The sequence below is a fragment of the Gorilla gorilla genome, chromosome 6 (genome assembly GCF_029281585.2).
Source record: "Gorilla gorilla gorilla isolate KB3781 chromosome 6, NHGRI_mGorGor1-v2.1_pri, whole genome shotgun sequence".
NCBI classification, from domain to species: domain Eukaryota; kingdom Metazoa; phylum Chordata; class Mammalia; order Primates; family Hominidae; genus Gorilla; species Gorilla gorilla.
Window position 1 is genome coordinate 9711865 of NC_073230.2, and position 21354 is coordinate 9733218.

The 21354-nt window shown below is 57.3% G+C and overlaps 1 protein-coding gene across 5 annotated transcripts in view; it reads right to left on the reverse strand.

Moving 5' to 3' along the window:
* Positions 1-162: 162 nt before the first annotated feature.
* SNX8 (sorting nexin 8) overlaps positions 163-21354 on the reverse strand; it is a 98040-nt gene continuing 76848 nt past the window's right edge. For all 5 annotated transcript variants that reach the window (XM_055346778.2, XM_055346777.2, XM_019031150.3 and 2 more), the window contains exons 4-11: positions 18103-18224; positions 15744-15824; positions 12742-12902; positions 11674-11806; positions 6149-6217; positions 5779-5928; positions 5289-5438; positions 163-3608 (exon numbers count right to left, since the gene is read on the reverse strand). In XM_055346778.2, the coding sequence (XP_055202753.1) occupies positions 3495-3608; positions 5289-5438; positions 5779-5928; positions 6149-6217; positions 11674-11806; positions 12742-12902; positions 15744-15824; positions 18103-18224 (980 nt within the window). In that variant the 3' untranslated portion in view covers positions 163-3494. The remainder of the gene's footprint in view (positions 3609-5288; positions 5439-5778; positions 5929-6148; positions 6218-11673; positions 11807-12741; positions 12903-15743; positions 15825-18102; positions 18225-21354) is intronic.

Below are 21354 nucleotides of genomic sequence, written 5' to 3' on the forward strand. Positions count from 1 at the left end.
GGGGCAGAGACACACATGCTCAGTGCCAAAAGCTGGGGATGTGTCCTCTTAAAACCCCCCTGCACAGTGTGGGAAGCTGAGGCTCAGCCAAGGGCTCTGGGCTAAAACCCAGGTTGAACGCCTCATAGGCTATTCCCCTCCCCTGCCCAACTTTCATACACGTTTAATAACAGTTGTTCACACATGTTTATTGATAAACCGTCCAAAATGTAGGTCATGTGTAAACAATTCCAGTTGTTGGGTATATTGGGTATTGATCCCTGCAGCCTCCTAAAGTGCTTTGGACATGAACTGACCTGCAAAGCAAGGGCAAAGGCCTCAGATGCACAGAGCCGCCCTGACATCCCTTGGCTCGGAGTCCCTGTGCCCCATGTCAGAGCCCTAAACCTATCTCCCCTGCCTGCACTGTCTCCGGCAGACAAAGGGCAGCTGTCTGCACGGTGACCCTGAGTACCCAGGACACAGACCACGAGGACCCAATGAAAATGTCCCCTTTCACCATGATCGGCAGCCCCCTTCCCACAGCCCCGCCAGCCCACAACCCCCCTCCCACGGCCCTGCCAGCCCACAGCCCCGCCAGCCATCCTCACAGGGCAGGCGGCATCTGGCATCTCCACCAGCATCACACGCAGCTGTCCCTGCCAGCTAGGCAAGGCCGCAATGACCGGCACAAGCTTGGGCTTGGGCCGTGGGCAGCAGGAGGGCTGGAGAGGCATGGGGGGAACCCCGCTCTCCCTCCGGCACGGGGCCTCCACCTGCAGCAGTAAGCAGCCTCTCAGCCCCTGAGCCTGGGGACCCGCCCGGGCAGCACAGGGCCAGGGCCAAGAAGTATTTGTGAGAAGGAAGGTGGCCTCTGCCACCCCTGCCTAGCAGGCCTCTTTCTGCTGCACTTTAGAAGGCACTGGGTAGCAGAGGAGGGAGGGGAGGGAGGTGTTCCAAAGCCAGTGCCCACCACTCCACAGAGCCAACCCCAGGGCACACAGGAAGCAGCCACCACACGTGGGAGACAGGCTGCCCTCGTCACCGCTGCCCTCCAGCCCCCCCTTCACCCTGCCCTCCTGACCCTCCCACCCCTGCCTTCCTGCCCCCCCACCGCCCCCTGCCTTCCCACCCCTGCCCTCTTGCTCTCCTCACCCCTGCCCTCTTGCTCTCTCCTCACCCCTGCCCTCCTGCTCCCCCTCACCCCTGCGCTCCCTTACCCGTTCTCCTGCTCCCTCCTCACCCCTGTCCTCCTGTTCCCCGTCACCCCTACTCTCCTGCTCTCCTCACCCCTGCCCTCCTGCTCTCTCACCCCTGCCCTCCTGCTCTCTCACCCCTGCCCCCTTGCTCTCACCCCTGCCCTCTTGTCCCCCCAACGCCTGCCCTTCTGCTCCCCCTCATCCCTCTTCTGCTCCCCCTCACCCCTGCCCTCCCTTACCCCTGTTCTCCTGACCCCTGTCCTCCTGCTCCCCCAACTCCTGCCCTCCTGTTCCCTCCTCACCCCTGCCCTCCTGCCTTCCACCTCCATCCTCAGCCTCTGGACACGAGGACCCTGAGACCCTGCTCTTGAAGTTTCCAACACAGGGAGATGCCACCAGGTATGTGGCCTCTCATATACTCACTGACCCCGGAGTCCCTGCCAGGAAAGCTCCTTCAGAAAAGCTCATTCTGAAGTCTTGCTCAATCCTTGGGGGCTGTGTCAGGAGCGCGTGCCTTGCCTACTCTGGAGACACAGAGGCCCCAGCGCCTGATGCCCTCCACGACTCCCCACAGCCTCTATGGTCCTGCAGCTGGACAGGCCCCAGGAAGGTGCGGGGTGGGCGGAGAGGCCTTGCAGCCTTCTGCCCACACGGGGTCACGCTTCATGGCTCGGGTGTCATGGTGCCACTCATGGCAACTGAGAACCTGTCTCTGCAGGGGGGGTCAGAAGGCAGCGCAGCCCAAGACTCGGGTGGACTAGGGACTCACGGGACAGCCCACCCATTGGGCTCCAAAGGGAACGCTGCCCTCTGCTCATCTGGCCAGAAGGAAGCAGCCCACCTCACAGCAGGAAGGTACCGGCAGAACCCACAGGGCAGGGCAGGCTGGGCCCGAGCCCCACAGCCACCGAGTCAGCACAGCCCACAGGGCCAGAAGGCATGGCCGTTCCCTCTGGCCGGTTCGCAGTGGATGATGGATCACCTGCCTGCGGGGCACACACAGGAGTCCCCTCTCCATCCCACGGCCGTGAGCTGCCCGTAGGTACAGGCGGAAGGAAAGCACCCTCCGTGAGAGGAGGGAACGCCCCAGAGGCCAGCGAGCATCTGCGGAGCGGAGGGACCTCGGAAACCCTGGAGCCCGGCGGGCCTCTTCCAGCACCTCTCCCCGGCCAGGGAGGGGCCTCAGGCTCCGGAGAAGTGCAGGGGTCCACTGGGCTCCCGTGTGCCTTCCACAAAAGGGGTTCGGGGCAGAAGCAGACCCAGGCCTGAGGCGGACAGTCCAGCCCCACAGAGCTCAGGAGAATGGCCTTCTTCATCCAGAGCAGGGAAGGGGCCTGAAAGACCACTGGTTCCCTCTGTGAGCAGGTGGCTGGGCCGGCAAGTGCGTGACGGGAGGCTGGGAGGAGGGCTCTAGGTGCCTCAGAGAAGGAAATCCACTTAAAAGGGGGCTGTCCCTCCTCTAAAGCCTCAGCTGGAATGGAACACGCCCCCCCCATGCCCCCACCTGTCCTCTGCCAGCCCATCCAGCCTCAGTGCCACACGGTGCAGACCCCAACACTGGCCACCAGAAATCAAGGGAGTCCAGGGGACGAGAACACAGCTGCTGTAGCGCCCACTCTCAGAGCCCCAGCTCTCCGTCACGCCTTTGTCTTCCAGGCCTGAGACCACGGGCACACACAGGGTCATGGTGTGGACACGGGCACACATGGGGTCATCATATGGGCACAGGGCATGAGGCCACTGGACCCCACAAGCCACTCCCAGACCAGGGCTCCAGGTGTTGACTGCAGCAATTTCCCTAGAAAATTCACCGTGCGTGCCCCACACTCGATGGCCCTCCCTCCCGGCCTCAGCACCACTGGCTGTCCCCTCGCTGTCCGTGGTCAGTCCCATGCCTGGGCTGCAGGGCAGCCCTGCCCTCTCTCCTCGGCTGACCGAGCACCATGATGCTGCCCCTCCCAACTGTTCCAGCACCTGGAGGCCCTGCCTCCACGCTCCCCCAGGCACAATCTCTGTGAGATGAGAGATCCCTGCCTCCCCGCACAGCTCTGGGTGTCAGGAGGAAACCATTCCAGAGAACCCCACCACCCCTCTCGACCAGGCTAGCAGGCCACAGGGCGAAGGACAGTGTGGCCCAGCTGCCCCCATGGTCCACGGATGCCCTTCCCGACCCGCAGGCGTGAGCTCCTCTGCTTCAGCTGCAGCACGGGGCGTGGCGGGGAGGGGAGCTGCCGTCCAAAGGGAATTACACCGGGACACACCGTTTGGAAAGAGGTTTTAGTGCGGCCGCAGGGAGCACCACCTCAGCCTCAGGCGCTAGTGAGGACACAGGCCGTCCTCCGGCGGGGAGCACGGTGGGGTCAGGGTGCTGTGTGGTCCCGCAAAGAGGCAGCTGAGCTTGGGCCTCAGGTCGTTCCACACCTTGCTCATCTGAAAGGGAACCGAAGAGAACAAGATCAGCAGGCGGGGCCGGGGCTCCTCCTCACGCTCTGATCCCACTTCCTTCCCCTGCCAGTGACAGGGAGGGAGGGGCCCTCGGGTGCGCCAGCTCCTCAAACCTCTGGCAGAACCAGTGCTGCCCATCCTGCACAGAGGAAGCCCAAATGAGGAGTGGACCAGCGACATGTGATCTGTCCTCACAGACACCCACGCTTCGATCCCTGCACCCAGGACCAAAGGGCCACACATCTGCCTGCCATGGAATCATGAGAAACACTGCTATCGCGTCACTGCCAGTACGTGCTCTAGCTGCCATGCGGGCACTGGCCTCATGGAAGCCTTGGCAGGTCAAACACCAAGGCCAGCCTGGGCAACACAGGGACACCCTGTCTCCACAGAAAATCAGAAATATGAGTCGGATGTGGTGGCGCCTGCCTGTGGTCCCAGCTACTCCGGAGGTTGGGGCTGCAGTGAGCTGTGATTGCACCACTGCACTCCAGCTTGGGTGACAGAGCACGACTCCACCTCAAAACCAAAAAGCAAACCAAAAACACAAAGACCACAACCACCAAATCAATAATACCCAAACCGGAATGCAAACGGCGGCCCCACTCGCCAAGCACTTTTGGAACCAGGGCAAGGAACGGATGCTGTGGATGTGAGGAGGGGAGCGTGGCAGTGAGGCAGGGATCAGGTGGCCAGAGAAGGACAGGGCGCACCCCGGGGGCCTGCAGGGGAGGCTGAGTCACTGGACCACAGCGCACACAGCATCACAGGGCTGGAAATTCCTCACCACCACAATAAAAAACCTGGTAGGACTGGGGTTATGGCATCATGCCCCGGGCGCCTGTTGGTCCCATTCCTTCGCTGAGGACACACCCGGCCACTCACATGTCCAAGCCCAACCTGGTCCCTGAGACCCTGGCCATCTCACAGTGATGCTCCTAACACGGCGGCTGTCTCCGCCTCTCCAGCCCCACCAAGGCCGCCTCCAGCCTGCCATTCCCAAACTGCCAGACGGCACCCACGGCACCAAGCACCTCCCGGGGACAGTGTGGAATCTCGTGACCCCCCCCCCCGACACTCGGTGCCATTCCACACACACCACAGACCATGGCTTCAAAGCTACTTGCAGCTACTTAATAAACTTAATTTCAACCAGGCACAGGGGCTCACGCCTGTAATCCCAGCGGAGCTGCAGTGAGCTGGCCACCAGAAATCAAGGGAGGCCTGTCCCAGGACCTTGGGAGCGTTTCTTCTCACAGGCTGAAGGAACCGCCATCTGGTCTGGAGGAAGCCGGCCAGGGCTCTTTGGAAGAACAGCCACCTGCGGCGCTCCGAAGCGCTAGAACCCTTCTCTCAGCCTCAGGCTGCGGGAGCTCTGCGGGCTTTACCTCCGACTTCTCAAATCCCTCCAGGAGGCAAACTCTCCCTATCTGCTCCTCCCTCCGCCCCCCAGGAGTCACAGGGACACCCTCACGATTCTGATTTTGGCTACACAGGAGACTAGAAGATCCGGGCGAGCACCGTGTTCCAAGGCCCATGCGGACCCTAACTCCACTAAAGAACCTCTCTAGGGCGGCCGGCCACCGCGCTGCCAGGCTTGAAGGAAGGGCGGAGGGAGAAAGAAAGGCCGTGGCCGAGACGGCGGCCGGGGCAGGGCGGACTCACCTCCTTGTGCCCTTGGATCTGAGAGTTGACGAAGGCGCGGAGGATGTGGGAGGTGAGGGGCAGGTAGACGTGGATGAGCTGTGTCTCCTGGTGCAGGCAGTACAGGGAGAAGTAGTTCCGCAGCTCCATCGTCTGAATCGCGTTCTCCTGCTGCGGAGCAAACAGCCGCCTTTCGCACCCGGCCCAGCCGGCGACCGGAGCACCGAGGCCCGAACACCAGCGTGCTCCCTGAGCCAGGGCGACCCCTTCTCCTTCAGCCTTCACCAGGCGTTTGGAAGGTGGCGAGGTAAGAGAGGGCCGGGGAGGGAGCACCGCGCAGGGAGCCGCATCACTCTGGGCACGCGGGCCAGCTCCCTGCCTCCACTGCACCCCCAGCTCTGTTCCAGACACAAGGAGCCAACCCGGTGGAGCCCACCAGGACGGCTCCGGTCCCACCATGGCCGGGAGGGGAAAGGCTCCCACGGGCCTGCTTGGCCGCCCCGCCACCCACCTCCACGATGCGGGACTCCAGCTGCTCCACGGACTCCGGCTCGCGGTTCTGCGCGGTGGCGCTCATCATCTGCCTCTTCATCAGGCTGTACTTGTGCAGGGCCCGCTGGTGCTTGTGCAGCACGCCCTTCTCATGGCGCTCGCACAGGTCCTGCGGGGCCGGGGGAGGCATTCGCCCGCTGTCTCGATGCCTGCGCCAGGGCCCTGCGGAGCCGGCCGAGGGAAGCACCCCCGCGAGACGGAAGGCCCCGTCTTCCCCTGCAGCCCTGGCTTCTCAGCTCCTCTTCCGTCCCCCAGGAGTTAGACCCTTGAAGGATCCTAAGATCATTCCTGAAAGTTCTGCCCCCAGCCAAGGAGCAGCCAAGACTCACCTTATAGGACTGCAGCAGATCCAAGAAGAGGTTCAGCTTCTCCACCACGTCGTTCTCTTCCTGCTTACCCTGGAAGGCGAGGGGGAGCTCACCCACACGGACGCACATAGGACCCGGTCCCTGCCCGGGAACTTAGACCCAAGCCTGGCCTGGGCCGGTTCCTTCCTCCCAGAGTCAGAGGGGCTCCCCAGGACCACCAGCCAGGTCTGCAGGGGGCCCCCTTCCCCACCAGCCCACCCATTACCAGGCGGACACGCCTTTCGAGCCCCGCAGTCTTTTTTTTTTTTTTTTTTGAGTCGGAGTCTCGCTCTGTCGCCCAGGCTGGAGTGCAGTGGTGCGATCTCGGCTCACTGCAAGCTCCGCCTCCCGGGTTCACGCCATTCTCCTGCCTCAGCCTCCCGAGTAGCTGGGACTACAGGCGCCCGCCACCACGCCCGGCTAATTTTTTGTATTTTTTTTTTTTTTTTTAAGTAGAGACGGGGTTTCACCGTGTTAGCCAGGATGGTCTTGATCTCCAGACCTCGTGATCCGCCCGCCTCAGCCTCCCAAAGTGCTGGGATTACAGGCGTGAGCCGCTGCACTCGGCCTGGCCCAGCAGTCTTGATGGGAACAAGGCCTGCGTTCCCGCGGGACAGCTGCCCGCCCTCCTGCTCATCAGCCCGGCCTGCCTTGCCTTTCTCAGGCCTTCGCAAAGCCGGCGACTCTCCCGACACATATGCTGGGAGAGCCAGATGCCCCAGACCCCCCGACCCCTAAGGCTCCATCAAGCACTGCAGAAAACCCGAGCTCCCATATAATGCTGTGAGCCGTGTGCAAAACGGGCACGCCCAGGAGGGGCACGGAGGAGAACAAGGGTGTTGTCTCCGCATCAGTAACAGGAGAGAGAAACGCAGGCCTAGGAAGGGGGCACAGGGTAGGGGGCGCAGGGTAGGTAGGAGAGACAGCAGCTGCAGGAAGGACGTGCTGCTGATCCAGGAAGAGAGGCGGCCGCCTCAGGCTGCACGCAGAAGCACCACACTCGGCTGCGGGGGCAGCAGTGGACACAGGCTCCTCTTTGGCCCTCACACAAGGCTCTGTGCGGGCAGCACAGCCACAGAGAGAGCCCAACAGGGCAGTGAGTGCACAGTAAATGGCGGGCAGCCCTGGAGTGGAACAGGGGCCCCGTCACGGCAGAGGGATGCCCTGCTCCTAGACTCACCACAGCACCTGGGGACACGAGGCAGCCCCCACGGGCGAACCCCACCCATACGCTGCCTCGGCCTCCCCGGCTTACACCAGTAGCAGCCCTCGGTGGGGGCGCAGGCCAGGCACAGTGCACACGGCCCGAACACACGGTGCTCAGAGGCATCTCCGGTATGAAGAGTCGGTCCAAAGCCCTGGGCTCCGGGTGCCACTGAGGGGAGCATCCAAGCTCTGGAGACAGCAGGGGTCTGGGGAAGGCAGCGGAAGCGGCAGCCCATCCACCCCTGACCTGCACAGCTCACCACAGACCCCCCAGCCACAACCGCAACCAAGCCAGGCCGATGGCAGGTATCCTGGGGAAACCCCCGACACTGACGCCTTCAGTCACACCCGGCCCTGAAGGGCTCCGGTCCCCACAGCTCACGCCCTCAGTCCCCACAGCTCGCTGAGCACCCCGGGGAGACCACGCTCCCTCCACGATTCCTCGGGCTCCAGCCGTGGCAGGGGGTGAAAAGCTCACCCCACGCACTGCACGTCAAGCTCAGCAGGAGACGGGGCAGGCAGAAGTGGATGAAGGAGTTTTATGGGACACAGCCCTGGAATGGGAGCCGGGGGTGCCGTCCAGGCTCTGCTGCACCCCAGGGGACCCTAAGATGCCCCTTCCACCCTCCAGACCTCAGGCCGACTGAACACAGAGGCTCCCTGGCCACCAACCCCACACCCAAAGCAGCTGGGATTCCAGCCAGTAAAATGTGCCAGGAGAAGAGGTGTGCTAAGAGTTTCTAAAACTCAAGAGGGAAAACGCCAGCTGACCACAGGTGCCCAGCTCCCACCTGACCAGGCAGGGGCTCAGGAGAATGGAGGCTTATTCCCTGGCCCAGCAGAAGAGGGGGAGTTCAGGGGTCCCTCTGTTCGTGTCATTTGTCACCAAGTCCCATCTGTGGTTCAGTGCTGCACAAGGCCCTAAACCAGGGGTGTCCAATGTTTTGGCTTCCCAGGGCCACACTAGAAGAAGAAGAATTGTCTTGAGCCACACATAAAATACACTAACACTATGATAGCTGATGAACTAAAAAAAAAACAAAAAAAGAAAAAAGAAAGAGAGAGAGGAAGGAAGGAAGGTAGGTAGGTCTGTGTGTAAATCTCATAATGTTTTCAGAAAGTTTACAGATTTGGCTTTTTTTTGAGACAGAGTCTTGCTCTGTTACCCAGGCTGGAGTGCAGTGGCATGATCCCAGCTCACTGCAACCTCCGCCTCCCAGGTTCAAGCGATTCTCTCCTGCCTCAGCCTCCTGAGTACCTGAGATTACAGGTGCCCGCCACCATGCCTGGCTAATTTTTGTATTTTTAGTAGAGGTGGGGTTTCACCATGTTGGCCAGGCTGGTCTCGAACTCCTGACCTCAGGTGATCTGCCCATCTCAGCCTCCCAAAGTGCTAAGATTACAGGCATGAGCCACTGCACCCAGCCAAGTTTACGGATTTGTGTTAGGCCACATTCAAAGCTGTCCTGGGCCGCACGCAGCCCGTGGGCCACAGGTTGGACAAATGTGCCCTAAACCATTAATGCATGCGCCTTTAACCAAGGCGAAGATCCCGTCACCATGGAAAACACAGACCCTACTCCGAGTCTCACGTGTCTTGCTGGGATATGGCTACCTTCAGCTCCTAATAGGTCTGGGGAGAGTATAACTGGTATAAGTACAAGCAAAATTAGGAAAAACAGTCCTTGCTGCCTCCGACTGAACAGCAAGGGTGAGATGGAACTTCTGCTGCATCAAATGAAAGGCCTCGAGGTTTGTTTCATGTAAAAGCTCAATTTCACTACAACCAAGGACAGTGAGAGAGATTCAGGAAACAGCACTTCTCCAGACATCACAGTCCCAAAACACAACTCATGAGACGTCCAAGAGGCACAGAGCTGGGCAGAACCTCAAGCCATAAACTCCTACTGCACCAGAAGCCTCAACCTTCTCTCCCTCTTCAAGGTGGAAATGCGGCATCCAGGGCTGAATCAGAAAAAACCTTGGAAATCACCTCATGAGTGATGCTCATCCTGAGCTCTGCAGAGCCCCAGGGCACTCTGGGCACCCCGCCAACAGCCACCTGCTGAAGAGGGAGTGGAATGTGTCAGGGGTCAGGGTCCCTGTGACAGGAACGGCTTTTATGCTTTGCACACCGAGCTGGGGGAAAGGGTCAGCAGATTACAGAAACAGCTCCTTTGGCCGGGCTCAGAGGCTCGTGCCTGTAATCCCAGCACTTTGGGAGGCCGAGGCTGGCGGATCACTTGAGGTCAGGAGTTTGAGACCAGCCCGGCCAACACGGTGAAACCCCATCTCTACTAAAAATACAAAAATTAGCCGGGTGTGGTGGTGCACACCTGTAATCCCAGCTACTCAGGAGGCTGAGGCAGGAGAATTGCTTGAACCCGGGAGGCAGAGGTTGCAGTGAGCCGAGATCACACCACTGCACTCCAGCCTGGGCAACAGAGCGAGACTCCGTCTCAAAAAAAAAAAAAAAAAAAGAAATAGCTCTTTTAATAATCTAGTCCAACCCCCTTGTAGTTAATTAATGGGGAAACTGAGGCCTGGAGACCAAAATAGCTTGAGCATGGTCACGGTACAGACACATAATGCATAGGGCAGGGGGCCCTGAGGTCCTCTGTCTCTATCCAGACAAGCCCCCAGTCCCACGTTCTCGGTCCCCTCCACCTGGGGGGAGTGGGCACACAGACCTGGAGACAGAATAGACTCAGCCCCTATCTACAGAAACCAACAGTGCCCTCCCTCCGTTTCTAAAGGGAACACAGAAGCACGGGGGCGGAAGAGGAAGAAAACCCAAGACTTTCCACACCAGCAAAGACATCGAATTTCCTCTTCAGTACGAAAAACGTCACGGGCACCTGAGCGCCCCGTTTCCAGCTTAAAAAGCCCCGACTCCACAGCAGGTGGGTTCGCTTCCAGCTTAAAAAGCCCCGACTCCACAGCAGGTGGGTTCACCATTCACCAAGCCACTCAGGAGCTCCGGGGCTCAGGGGGAAGCACAGCCCTCACGGGCACACTCTGATCACTCTCTTCAAACTAATATGAGTAGCCTGGAGGCCACTTTCCCAAGAAATAGGAACTAGGCAGCAAGCTCCCACCTTCACAACTATGTCCACTTTTTTTTGTTTTTGAGACAGGGTCTCGCTCTGTCGCCCAGGCTGGAGTGCAGCGGTACCATCATGGCTCACTGAAGCCTCTACCTCTTGGGTTCAGGTGATCCTCCCACCTCAGCCTCTTGAGTAGCTGGGACTACAGACACGCACCGCCACCCCTGGCTAATTTTTTTTTATTTTTTATAGAGATGAGATCTTGCTCTGTTGCCCAGGGTGGTCCTGAACTCCTGGGCTCAAGCAGTCCTCCTGCCTCCGCCTCCCAAAGCGCTGGGATGATAGGTGTGAGCCGCCGTGCCCAGCCACGTAACACTTTTTTAACATAAAAGCACCCAGATGAGCTTTCCAGTGTGATAGTAAACACCGTATCTTCAGACTGATCCCAAATGACTCCAAGATCTTGGCGAATTTCTGAAATCAGCTTCTGCCCATGCAGCAGGAGCACTGCCAGAGGTTGTGTGTGGAGCGGGAGGTGGGAGCCGCTCAGGTGCTGGGGCTTTACTATTCTGATGAGTTAAGTCTCCAGTGCCAAATCCTAGTGGACTCAGACAGCAAAGTGGGAACTAACTGGTCCACCCAGGAGTATGCCTGGAAGCCCAAGATCATCTTTTCAAAGACAGAGTCTGTCTTCCAACCTCAGCAAAATCAACACTCAAGACTACAGCCTCATCTGTTTTGTCGCTGGCAACCCCCTCTCGAAAGCGTAAACGCTCCCAGGGAGCCACCAGGAACAGATGTGGACGGGCAGCTCCCACCCAGGGCACAGCTGTCATTCACTCGGCTCAGAACTGGGAAGCCAGCCGGGCACAGTGGCTCACGCCTGTAATCCCAGCACTTTGGGAAGCCGAAGCGGGCGGGTCACCTAAGGTCAGGAGTTCAAGACCAGCCTGACAAATATGGTGAAACCTCATCTCTACTAAAAATACAAAAAATTAGCCAGGCATGGTGGTGGACGCCTGTAATCCCAGCTACTCAGGAGGCTAAGGCAGGAGAATCACTTGAACCCGGGAGGCAGAGGTTGCAGCAAGCCGAGACTGCGCCATTGCGCTCCAGCCTGGCGACAGAGCGAGACTCCTTCTCAAAACAACAAAACAAAAACGAGCTGTGAAGCCCATCTAAGCAGGAGGCGCTCCCCATGCCAAGGCATAGCGTGTTCTCTGAACAGGCGCCTGGGAGAACCGAACCACTCACCTGTTGTGCAGCCTTGTCGGCGAGCAGCGCGAATTCCACAGACAGGCCTTTCAGAGCCTGCTTCAGGGACCCCCACGTGCTGCTGTTCAGAGCGGCCCAGGAGGGCAGCGGGGTCGTGTCAGACCCTATTGCACTGAGGGAGCAAGCACACAGGAGAGGAGACACTCAAGGCCTGGAGCTCACCTGGCAGTCGAGTCTGGCATCCCCGCCGACAGACGTCCTCCACGGCAACCTGCATGACCCCGTCCTAGGCCCCTGCTGCTCAAAGAGTGGCCTGTGGGGACCCTGGGAGCCCAGGAGAAAGGGTGGCCCGGGGGCTGCACCTCAGGCCCTGCTGCGTCTCTTCTTCCCGACCAGCCCCCAGGTGACGTGTGTGCACAGGTGACGGGCACTGCTGGGGCAAGCAGAGTCCCGGGTGGGGTCTCCCCTCCCCTCAGGCAAAGGAAGCGTTGCCAGCCCATGGTCTGTTCTTCCCCAAGTCAAAAGGATCTTTTTTTTTTTTGAGACGGAGTCTCGTTGTATCACCCAGGCTGGAGTGCAGAGGCACGATCTCGGCTCACTGCAACCTCCACCTCCCGGGTTCAAGCAATTCTCTGCCTCAGCCTCCCGAGTAGCTGAGATGACAGGCACCCGCCACCACGCCCAGAGAACCTTTTTTTGTATTTTTAGTAGAGAAGGGTTTCACCATCTTGGCCAGGCTGATCTTGAACTCCTGACCTCGTGATCCACCCACCTCGGCCTCCCAAAGTGCTGGGATTACAGGTGTGAGCCACCACGCCTGGCCTGGGATCTTTTTTTAAAGTCTCATCCTGACAGTGGAAAAACTACCAGACTAGAAACTGGTGAGCATTTACTCGTGCTCAGAAATCCGTGTTTCAGGGCCGAAATTCTCCCGTGTTTCTTCCAAATATGACCCCCCATGTGCCTGACCCACTTTCTGCCCCTTCTGAGGTGAAATGGGTCAGGATGCTGGTTATTACGGTAAATGCACTTTCCGCCCAAGCCCTTCACCAGCGTGGATTCCCGTCCCACCGCGCGTGCCCCTGCAGAAGCTGAAAGGTCACCTACCTTAGCTCCTTCCCGAATATAAGAAGATCTGCCGCGTTGTCGATGGCCCGCGACGCGATCCGCTCGGCCCTGTCGCGAAGCTTGTGAAAGCTATTGTAGATGTTCCGGATCAGCTCCCGGCTGATGGCAAACTGAGCCTGGATGTCAGCTGGGAGGAAGTCCTAACATCATGATGGGGGGAGAGACACTGTGTCAGTCGCTGGGGAGCACCTGTCGGACGGCAGCAGCCGGTCCCCCAAAAGCTGAGCCACGGGAGACCCAGCAGGTCCGTGAGCCACCCCGGGAGCCCCACTCCTCCAGGCCTGCAGGGATCACTCTGTGTGTCCAAAAAAGAAACAAAAACCATCATCACCTGCATGCCACAAACACGAAGACAAATGACCCCATGGGATGAGGACCACAGAGTCCACTGAAATCTCATCACACTGGAGCGCCTATCCAAAAACACCCAAATAACGTCGGGGGCAGTCACTCACACCTGTAATCCCAGCACTTTGGAGGCTGAGGCAGGTGGATCACCTGAGGTCAGGAGTTCGAGACCAGCCTGACCAATATGGTGAAACCCCATCTCCACTAAAAATACAAAAATTAGCTGGGCATGGCAGCATGCACCTGTAATCCCAGCTACTCCGGAGGCTGAGACAGGAGAATTGCTTGAATCCGGGAGGCAGAGGTTGCAGTGAGCTGAGATCGCGTGACCACACTCCAGTCTGGGTGACAGAACGAGACTCTGTCTCAAAACAAACAAACCAACAAAACACTCAAATAATAATCTTGCCGGGTGCAGTGGCTCACGCCTGTAATCCCAGCACTTTGGGAGGCCGAGGCGGGCGAATCACGAGGTCAGGCGATGGAGACCATGGTGAAACCCCGTCTCTACTAAAAATACAAAAAATTAGCCGAGCCTGGTGGTGGGCACCTAGTCCCAGCTACTTGGGAGGCTGAGGCAGGAGAATGGCGTGAACCCTGGAGGCGGAGCTTGCAGTGAGCCACGATCACACCACTGCACCCCAGCCTGGGCAACAGAGCGAGACTCCGTCTCAAAAACTAATAATACTAATCTTTAGCTGGATACAGTGACTCACACCTGTACCCCAGCACTCTGGGAGACTGAGGCAAGAGGATTGCTAGAGCCTGGGAGTTTAAGAACAGCCTAGGCAACATAGTGAAACCCCATCTCTCCCAAAAAATCAAAAAATTAGCCAGGCGTGGCGGAGCGCCTGTGGTCCCAGGTGCTTACAGAGGACTGAGGCAGGAGGATCACTTGAGCCCAGAAGTTCCATGCTGCAAGGAGCCATGATCACAACACTGCACTCCAGCCTGGGGACCCTGTCCCCAGAAAACAACAAAAATAAAAACAAACAATCTTCAAGTTAAACACAATGAACATAAATTCCTGAAAGACTCTCCACATGGGGGGAAGGCCTCTTCTATGCCGCATTTATTCCCAAAGACTTTTTATAAGATTTGATACTAAGTATCAGTGTTCAGAAAACAGAAAGCTCAGAGAGTAAAATGAAGGTAAAAGATTTGGCCAGGCATGGTGGCTCATGCCTTTAATCCCAGTACTTTCGGGGGCCATGCCAGGAGGATTGCTTGAGGCCAAGAGTTCAAGACCAGCCTGGGCAACATAGTGAGACTTCATCTATATCAAAAACAAACAAACAAATCAGCCAAGTACTGTGGTGCACGCCTGTGGTCCCAGCTATTCTGGGAGGCTGAAGTGGGAGAATTGCTTGAACCCAGGAGGTCGAGGCTGCAATGACCTACGATTGCACCACTGCACTATAGCCTAGAGGACAGAGCAAGACCTTGTCTCAAAAAATAAAATAAAATAGATTTTTAATTTTTGTATGAAGAAGCAGGTTTTTTTCTGTTTTTTTTTTTGTTGTTGTTGTTGTTGTCTTTGACACAAAGTCTCCCTCTGTTACCCAAGCTGGAGTGCAATGGCACGACCTGGGCTCACTGCAGCCTCCGCCTCCTGGGTTCAAGCAATCCTTCTGCCTCAGCCTCCCAAACAGCTGGGATTACAGGTGCCTGCCACCAAGCCTGGCTAATTTTTTTTTTCTTTTTTTTGATGGCGTCTCTGTCGTCCAGGCTGGAGTGCAGTGGCGCAATCTTGGCTCACTCCAACCTCTGCCTCCTGGGTTCAAGCAATTCTCCTGCCTCAGCCTCCTGAGTAGCTGGAATTACAGGTGCACGCCACCGCACCCAGCTAATTTTTGTATTTTTAGTAGAGGCGGGGTTTCACCATGTTAGTCAGGCTAGTCTTGAACTCCTGACCTCGTGATCCACCCGCCTCGGCCTCCCAAAGTGCTAGGATTACAGGCGTGAGCCACCACGCCCGGCCGGTTTTTTGAGGTTTGTTTTGCTTTGTTTTGTTTTTGTTTTTTGTTTTGTATTTTTATTAGAGATGGGGTTTTGCTATGTTGGCCAGGCTGGTCTCAAACTCCTAACCTCAAGTGATCCGACAGCCTCAGCCTCCCAAAGTGCTGGGATTACAGGAAGGAGCCACCGCGCCGGCCTGAAGAAGAGGTTTAAAAAGAAAAAACCAAAAACAAAAAAACTACCAAGTAGCTACCTTAGTCCTTTTTGGAAAAAGACCAAACTTTAAACATTTAATAATAAACAAATGCAACAATGAATCCCCAGAAGTCTGAAAAGGTGGTGACACAAGCATCCGTCTGTCTGAGTCACAGAAAAGGGCAGAGGGCACGAGGTGCCTGGAGGGCCTGAGGGCAGAGCTCAGCCGCAACCCGGCCCTGCTGCTTAGAGGCTCGGGGCCTTGGCAAATGACAGCCTCGCTGAGCCTGTTTCTCCATCCGTAAAACAGGCCTCCCAGCCCTGTGTCGGAGCAGCTGAAACGAGGGTTAAATGAGGAAACCATGCGACAGATGTCAGCATAATCCCTGCCACGCAGAGGAGGCAAAATCACTTTGAAGGGTTAAAACTGTTGTTTGTCTGGTTAAAAAGGGAAGTACTCTGCAAAGTTAGAAAAATACCTTGGCCCTGGTAGCCAGCTTACAGTTCAGGAATTCGTCCCCAACGCACTGTGCTGACTCCTTTAACTTGTTCTGCACATCCTGCAAAAGGAAAACACACAGCTTCACCCTCTTCTACTAGCAGCAAGAAAGCCGCTGTGGGGCATGGGTCACTGTGGAGCGGGAGGTCGTCTTTCCTCAGGAGAAACACATTTCCATATGTTGGCTTTGACATTAGTATTCCGCAATCTCTTGACTCTCCCTTAGATGTTTTTCTCACCAAACAGGACGGCCTGGCTTCACAGCAGGAGCACCACAAACCTGCAGCCTCTCTCCAGAGGCACAGCCACTCCATCTGCAGACGGGGGGCGGCTCTGCAGAGAAACGGCCCCTCCATCCACAGACTGGAGGCGGCTCTCCAGAGAAACGGCCCCTCCATCCACAGACCCGGGGCGGCTCTGCAGAGAAACGGCCCCTCCATCCACAGACCCGGGGCGGCGTCAGCCCCAGAGATACCTGAGACCCTGGTAGCTTCCAAAAATGCAATAGCACAGGGCAAAAGTGTCTTCCTTCCTGGGAATGCATCCATGGCACCAGGGACACCAGAGCCCAGGGAGCTGCTGGGCAGAGGGACAGGCCCAGCTCCTGGCACTGGAGCCCTCTCATCTGAATGAGGGCTCCTGGGCAAAGCCGTGCCTTAAAATCAGGAGCCACCCAGGAGATACAAGGGGAAACCTTCATATGCAGCTGTTTGTGTGTCCAGGAATTCTCAGGTTTCAGAGATGCCTTAAAGATCATCTGACTCAACTCTCATTTTACAAAAAAAAAAAAGACCTGAGGCCCAGCATGGTGCGTGCCTGTAGTCCCAGCTACTCAGAGCCTGAGGCGGGAGGATCGCTTGAGCCCAGGGGTTCAGGGCCAGCCTGGGTAACATAGTGAGACCCCATCTCTAAAAACAGAAAGCAAGCAAGCACACTGAGGCCGGGAAGTGACAGAGAATGATACCTGTGGGAAGGCCACCGGGAGCGTCCTGCCCCCAGAACAGGGGTATTGCCCACCTGTGATCCACCGCACCCCTGCCCACCACCCCTCCCAGGTCCTGCCACGTTCCTCTTCTGACAACCCAGATCGCCTCCAAAGGAAGGCTGCCAACCCCAGGGCTCAAAGATCCCACTGCCTGCTCCAGACATCCCCGGGGGCATCCCAGGGACATCCCAGGCACAGGGGGAAGGCCCCTCTGCCTCCGAGAGGAACGAAGACAAAAGGAACCAAGGCTTGTGTGAAGTCAGCCTGGGAGTGGGGGTGTCTTCCTGCAGCAGGGACAAGGACAGAGGCCCTCAGGTCCCCATTCAAGAAGGGGTTTCCCTGAAATAGAGGAGAGCCTGGAAACCTCTATTCCAGTGGAGCCCCCGCCCCTCCCCGCACAGGGAGAGGGTCCTGCAGGCACAGGTGGAGGAGAAGCATAGGACCTGCCTTCCCTGGAGGGGCTGGCAGCTGCTTCCTCCTCCAGGAAACAGGAGCTGGGCTGCAGGGTTGTTTTTTGTTTTGTTTTGTTTTTTTGAGACAGGGTCTCACTCTGTCGCCCAGGCTGGAGTGCAGTGGCACAATCACAGTTCACTGCAAGCTCCACCTCCTGGGTTCAAGCGATTCTCATGCCTCAGCCTCCCAAGTGACTGGGATTACAGGTGTGCACCACCATGCCTGGCCTCAGTTTTGTTTTGTTTTGTTTTGGTAGAGACGAAGTCTCGCTATGTCGTCCAGGCTGGTCTCAAACGCCTGGGCTTAAGGGACCATCCAGCCTCGGCCTCTCAAAGCGCTGGGATTAGAGGCGTGGGCCACTGTGCCTGCGAACTATAGCTTTTTGACACACAGTAAGGCTGTGCCGCAGCAGCTGGGAGGAGGGAAGCCCCATTCAGGCCTCTGACGGAGCGCATGTACAAGAAGTTAATTCCCGGATGCAGGTCTGAGCTGTGGCTCTGACAAGGAGGCTCAGGCTGTGTGCCAGTGGCCCTTAGTCAGACAGGGCCTTGTTTTAAGTCAACACTTCTTCCCATCTGGAGTCTCTGGCGCCTCCCTAAACCCTCCAAACCATCCAGCCTAAATCCTCAAACCATCCAGCCTAAATCCTCAAAGTGACCACAGAGATCCATGATCTCCAGGCGGATTTACAAAATCCTGCAAAGTCAACACCAAGGACATCTCTGAAAATCACATTCAGACTGTTATCTGGAAAGGAAAGAAGTCTTGTCCATGTCATTCCTGCTGGGCATCCAAACAAGGGACCAGGAGGATAAGAAACCAAACCTGAGAGAGGAAAGGGCGGGTCCGGAGGCTCGAGGACTCCCGGGGGCCGGCACACGGGCAGGGCAGACACACTCACCGAGCCGCTGAAGGACAGGAAGAGCTTGAGGACCACATCCTCGGAGAACAGGGGGTGCCGCGCCACCAGGTTGACGAAGCGCTTCAGGGCTCTCCTCCTGGCCTCGATGAACTCCCTGTCAGCTGGAGGAGCACACGCGGTCACTGGACAGAGTCCAGGGCGCCGGCCCCCATCTTCTGCTCTGGGCGAGTTCTCAAAACTCTCCCTAGAGGTGGCAGAGGGCCCAGCAGCTAGCGGAGGGCACTGGCCAGGCCCCCAGTGCTGCTCAGACAGTGGGTCTGAAAAGGCCGCCCAGAGCAATAACCCCACCCCCAGAGGCCCCCTCCGGCCACACACACTTGGGTCCAGGAGCTGCCAGGGAAAACCACAGATCTGCTTGTTTCCATCGGGAGTCCTGGGAACCACGTGAGTGGTCACTTTAATCACCTCCATTAAAGACATCTTCCGTAATCTCCTCCTGGCACTTCTCACCGCGAACAAATGGGTTTTGCTACGCTCTAACACTAACGCAACCCAGGTTTTCTTTTCTTTTTTTTTTTTTTTTTTTTTTTTTTGAGACAGAGTTCCGCTCCTGTTGCCCAGGCTGGAGTGCAGTGGCGCAATCTCGGCTCACTGCTACCTCCGCCTTCCGGGTTCAAGTGATTCTCCTGTCTCAGCCTCAGGAATTAGCTGGGATTACAGGCGCCCGCCACCATGCCTGGCTAATTTTTGTATTTTTAGTAGAGATGGGGTTTCACCATGTTGGTCACGCTGGTCTCCAACTCCTGACCTCAGGTGATCCACCTGCCTCGGCCTCCCAAAGTGCTGATATTACAGGCGTGAGCCACCACACCCGGCCGAGTTTTTCTATTCACTGTGCTTATAACTTACTCTGCAAAGGATGCAATTACTCATTGCTTTCATTCGGGTTAAATATTTTCACTCCAAGGGGAAAAAAAGTAAAAGCATATACTGATGCATTCAGGACATTTCAATCTGAACACAAACAAAAATGGTATTTAAATACTTTTTTTGAGACGGAGTTTCACTCTTGTCGCCCAGGCTGGAGTGCAGTGGTGTCATCTCGGCTCACTGCAACCTCTACCTCCCAGGTTCAAGCGATTCTCCTGCCTCAGCCTCCCAAGTAGCTGGGATTACAGGCACCCGCCACCACACCTGGCTAATGTTTATACTTTTATTAGAGAGGAGGTTTCACCATGTTGGTCACGCTGGTCTCGAACTCCTGACCTCAGGTGATCCACCCACCTCAGCCTCCCAAAGTGCTGGGATTACAGGCGTGAGCCACCAGCACCCAGCCTTTAAATACTATTTTTAATGTATTAAGAAATACAGCCAGGAGTGGTGGCTCACACCTGTAATCCCAGCCTCTTGGGAGGCTGAGGAGGGCAGATCACTTGAGGCCAAGGAGTTCTACATCAGCCTGGCCAGCGTAGCGAAACCCTGTCTCTGAAAAATACCATAAAAGAGGCCAGGCGCAGTGGCTCACACCTGTAATCCCAGCACTTTGGGAGGCTGAGGCAGGTGGATCACGAGGTCAGGAGATTGAGACCATCCTAACACGGTGAAACCCCATCTCCACTAAAAATACAAAAAAAAAAAAAATTAGCCAGGCGTGGTGGCGGGCGCCTGTAGTCCCAGCTACTTGGGAGACTCAGGCAGGAGAATGGCGTGAACCCAGGAGGCGGAGCTTGCAGTGAGCCGAGACCGCAACACTGCACTCCAGCCTGGGTGACACGGCAAGACTTCGTCTCAAAAACAAAAACAAAAACAAAAAACACCATAAAAGAGGCCAGGTGCGGTGGCTCACGCCTGTAATCCCAGCACTTTGGGAGGCTGAGGTGCGCGGATCACGAGGTCAGGAGATTGAGACCATCCTGGCTAACACGGTGAAACCCCGTCTCTACTAAAAATACAAAAAAATTAGCCGGGCGTGGTGGCGGGCGCCTGTAGTCCCAGCTACGCGGGAGGCTGAGGCAGAAGAATGGCGTGAACCTGGGAGGCGGTGCTTACAGTGAGCCGAGATCGTGCCGCTGCACTCCAGCCTGGGTGACAGAGTGAGACTCCATGTAAAAAAAAAAAAAACACCATAAAAGAAAGAAAACAAACAATACAGGTGGCTGGGGCTCCCTCCTGGCTCAGCACTGGCAGGCCTCTTCCGATGAGGCTGCACTTCCTCAAATGCGCAAGCGGCCCAGCGCGCGTGTGCGGTTTCCAGGCGCTGAACGCCAGCCAGCGCTCATCAACTCGGACGCCCGCCAGCATCACACATCCCTGTCGCGTCCTCTGCTCTCTGCTGCCCTGAGCGCCCGTGTGCCCTTCAGCGTGATCTGAATGATCTGTTCTGTGGCCTTCACATGCGGCGGGGAGAAAATCACATCATCAGACCCTGGGCTGCTTGCTCAGTGACCGATGAGAGGCGGAAGCATTTATGCATCATCGTACGATTTCAGATGCGGGGAACTGGCGACTGTCTTAGCTCCCATGCTGCGTCCCCGTCCAGGACACGGTGACTGTGGAAGGGCTGGGAATGGCGGAAAGCCATGATCAGCTCTAAGCACTCATTTCCCCAGCATGTTTTATTCAGAATTTGAGGAATGGGCTGAGGGAGAGACCACCAGTGAGATCAGAGCTGGCAGCCGCCATCGCGAGCTCTGCAGCCCATGGGGACACAGGCCTGGGGAGCAGCTCTGAGGTCGTCTGCGATCTCCCACCTGGCCCGAGGCCATCTTCAGGCAGAGAGGTGAAGGTGAGGCAGCCGTGTGCTGCTTTTTCTCTCCTGCAAGATGCAGCTGACATTTCCTACTTGCACAACCTCACTTCTCTTCCATGAGGCCACCGAGCGCTCCCATGGTGCCCATGGCTCAGGCTGCCACGGCTTTGCAGATGCAGGCAGGGCAATGCCAGCCAGGTGAGCACACAGAGCTCCTGGCAGCCCTCTCGGGAGCTCTCAGGATCCCTGGCCACTGCACTCTGGAGAGGAGAACTGGGGTTCTCTTTCACACCTGCACAGCAAGGGCTTCCCCAGCTGTCAGTCATGCAGCTGAAGGCTCTGGTGGGCCAAGGCTGCCGGGTGCCAGTCTCCCTGCCTGCACCAAGGCTGGGCTCAAGCCACAGCTCTGTCCCAGATGCCAAAAGGCTGGAGTTTCCCCGCAGCCCTGCACCTGCCCCGGTCTACAGTGGGGTCCATCCCTGAGCCAGGACCACAGGGTCCAGGAGATGGGCTTGCTCCCTCCGCCCCCGGTGGGCAGCATG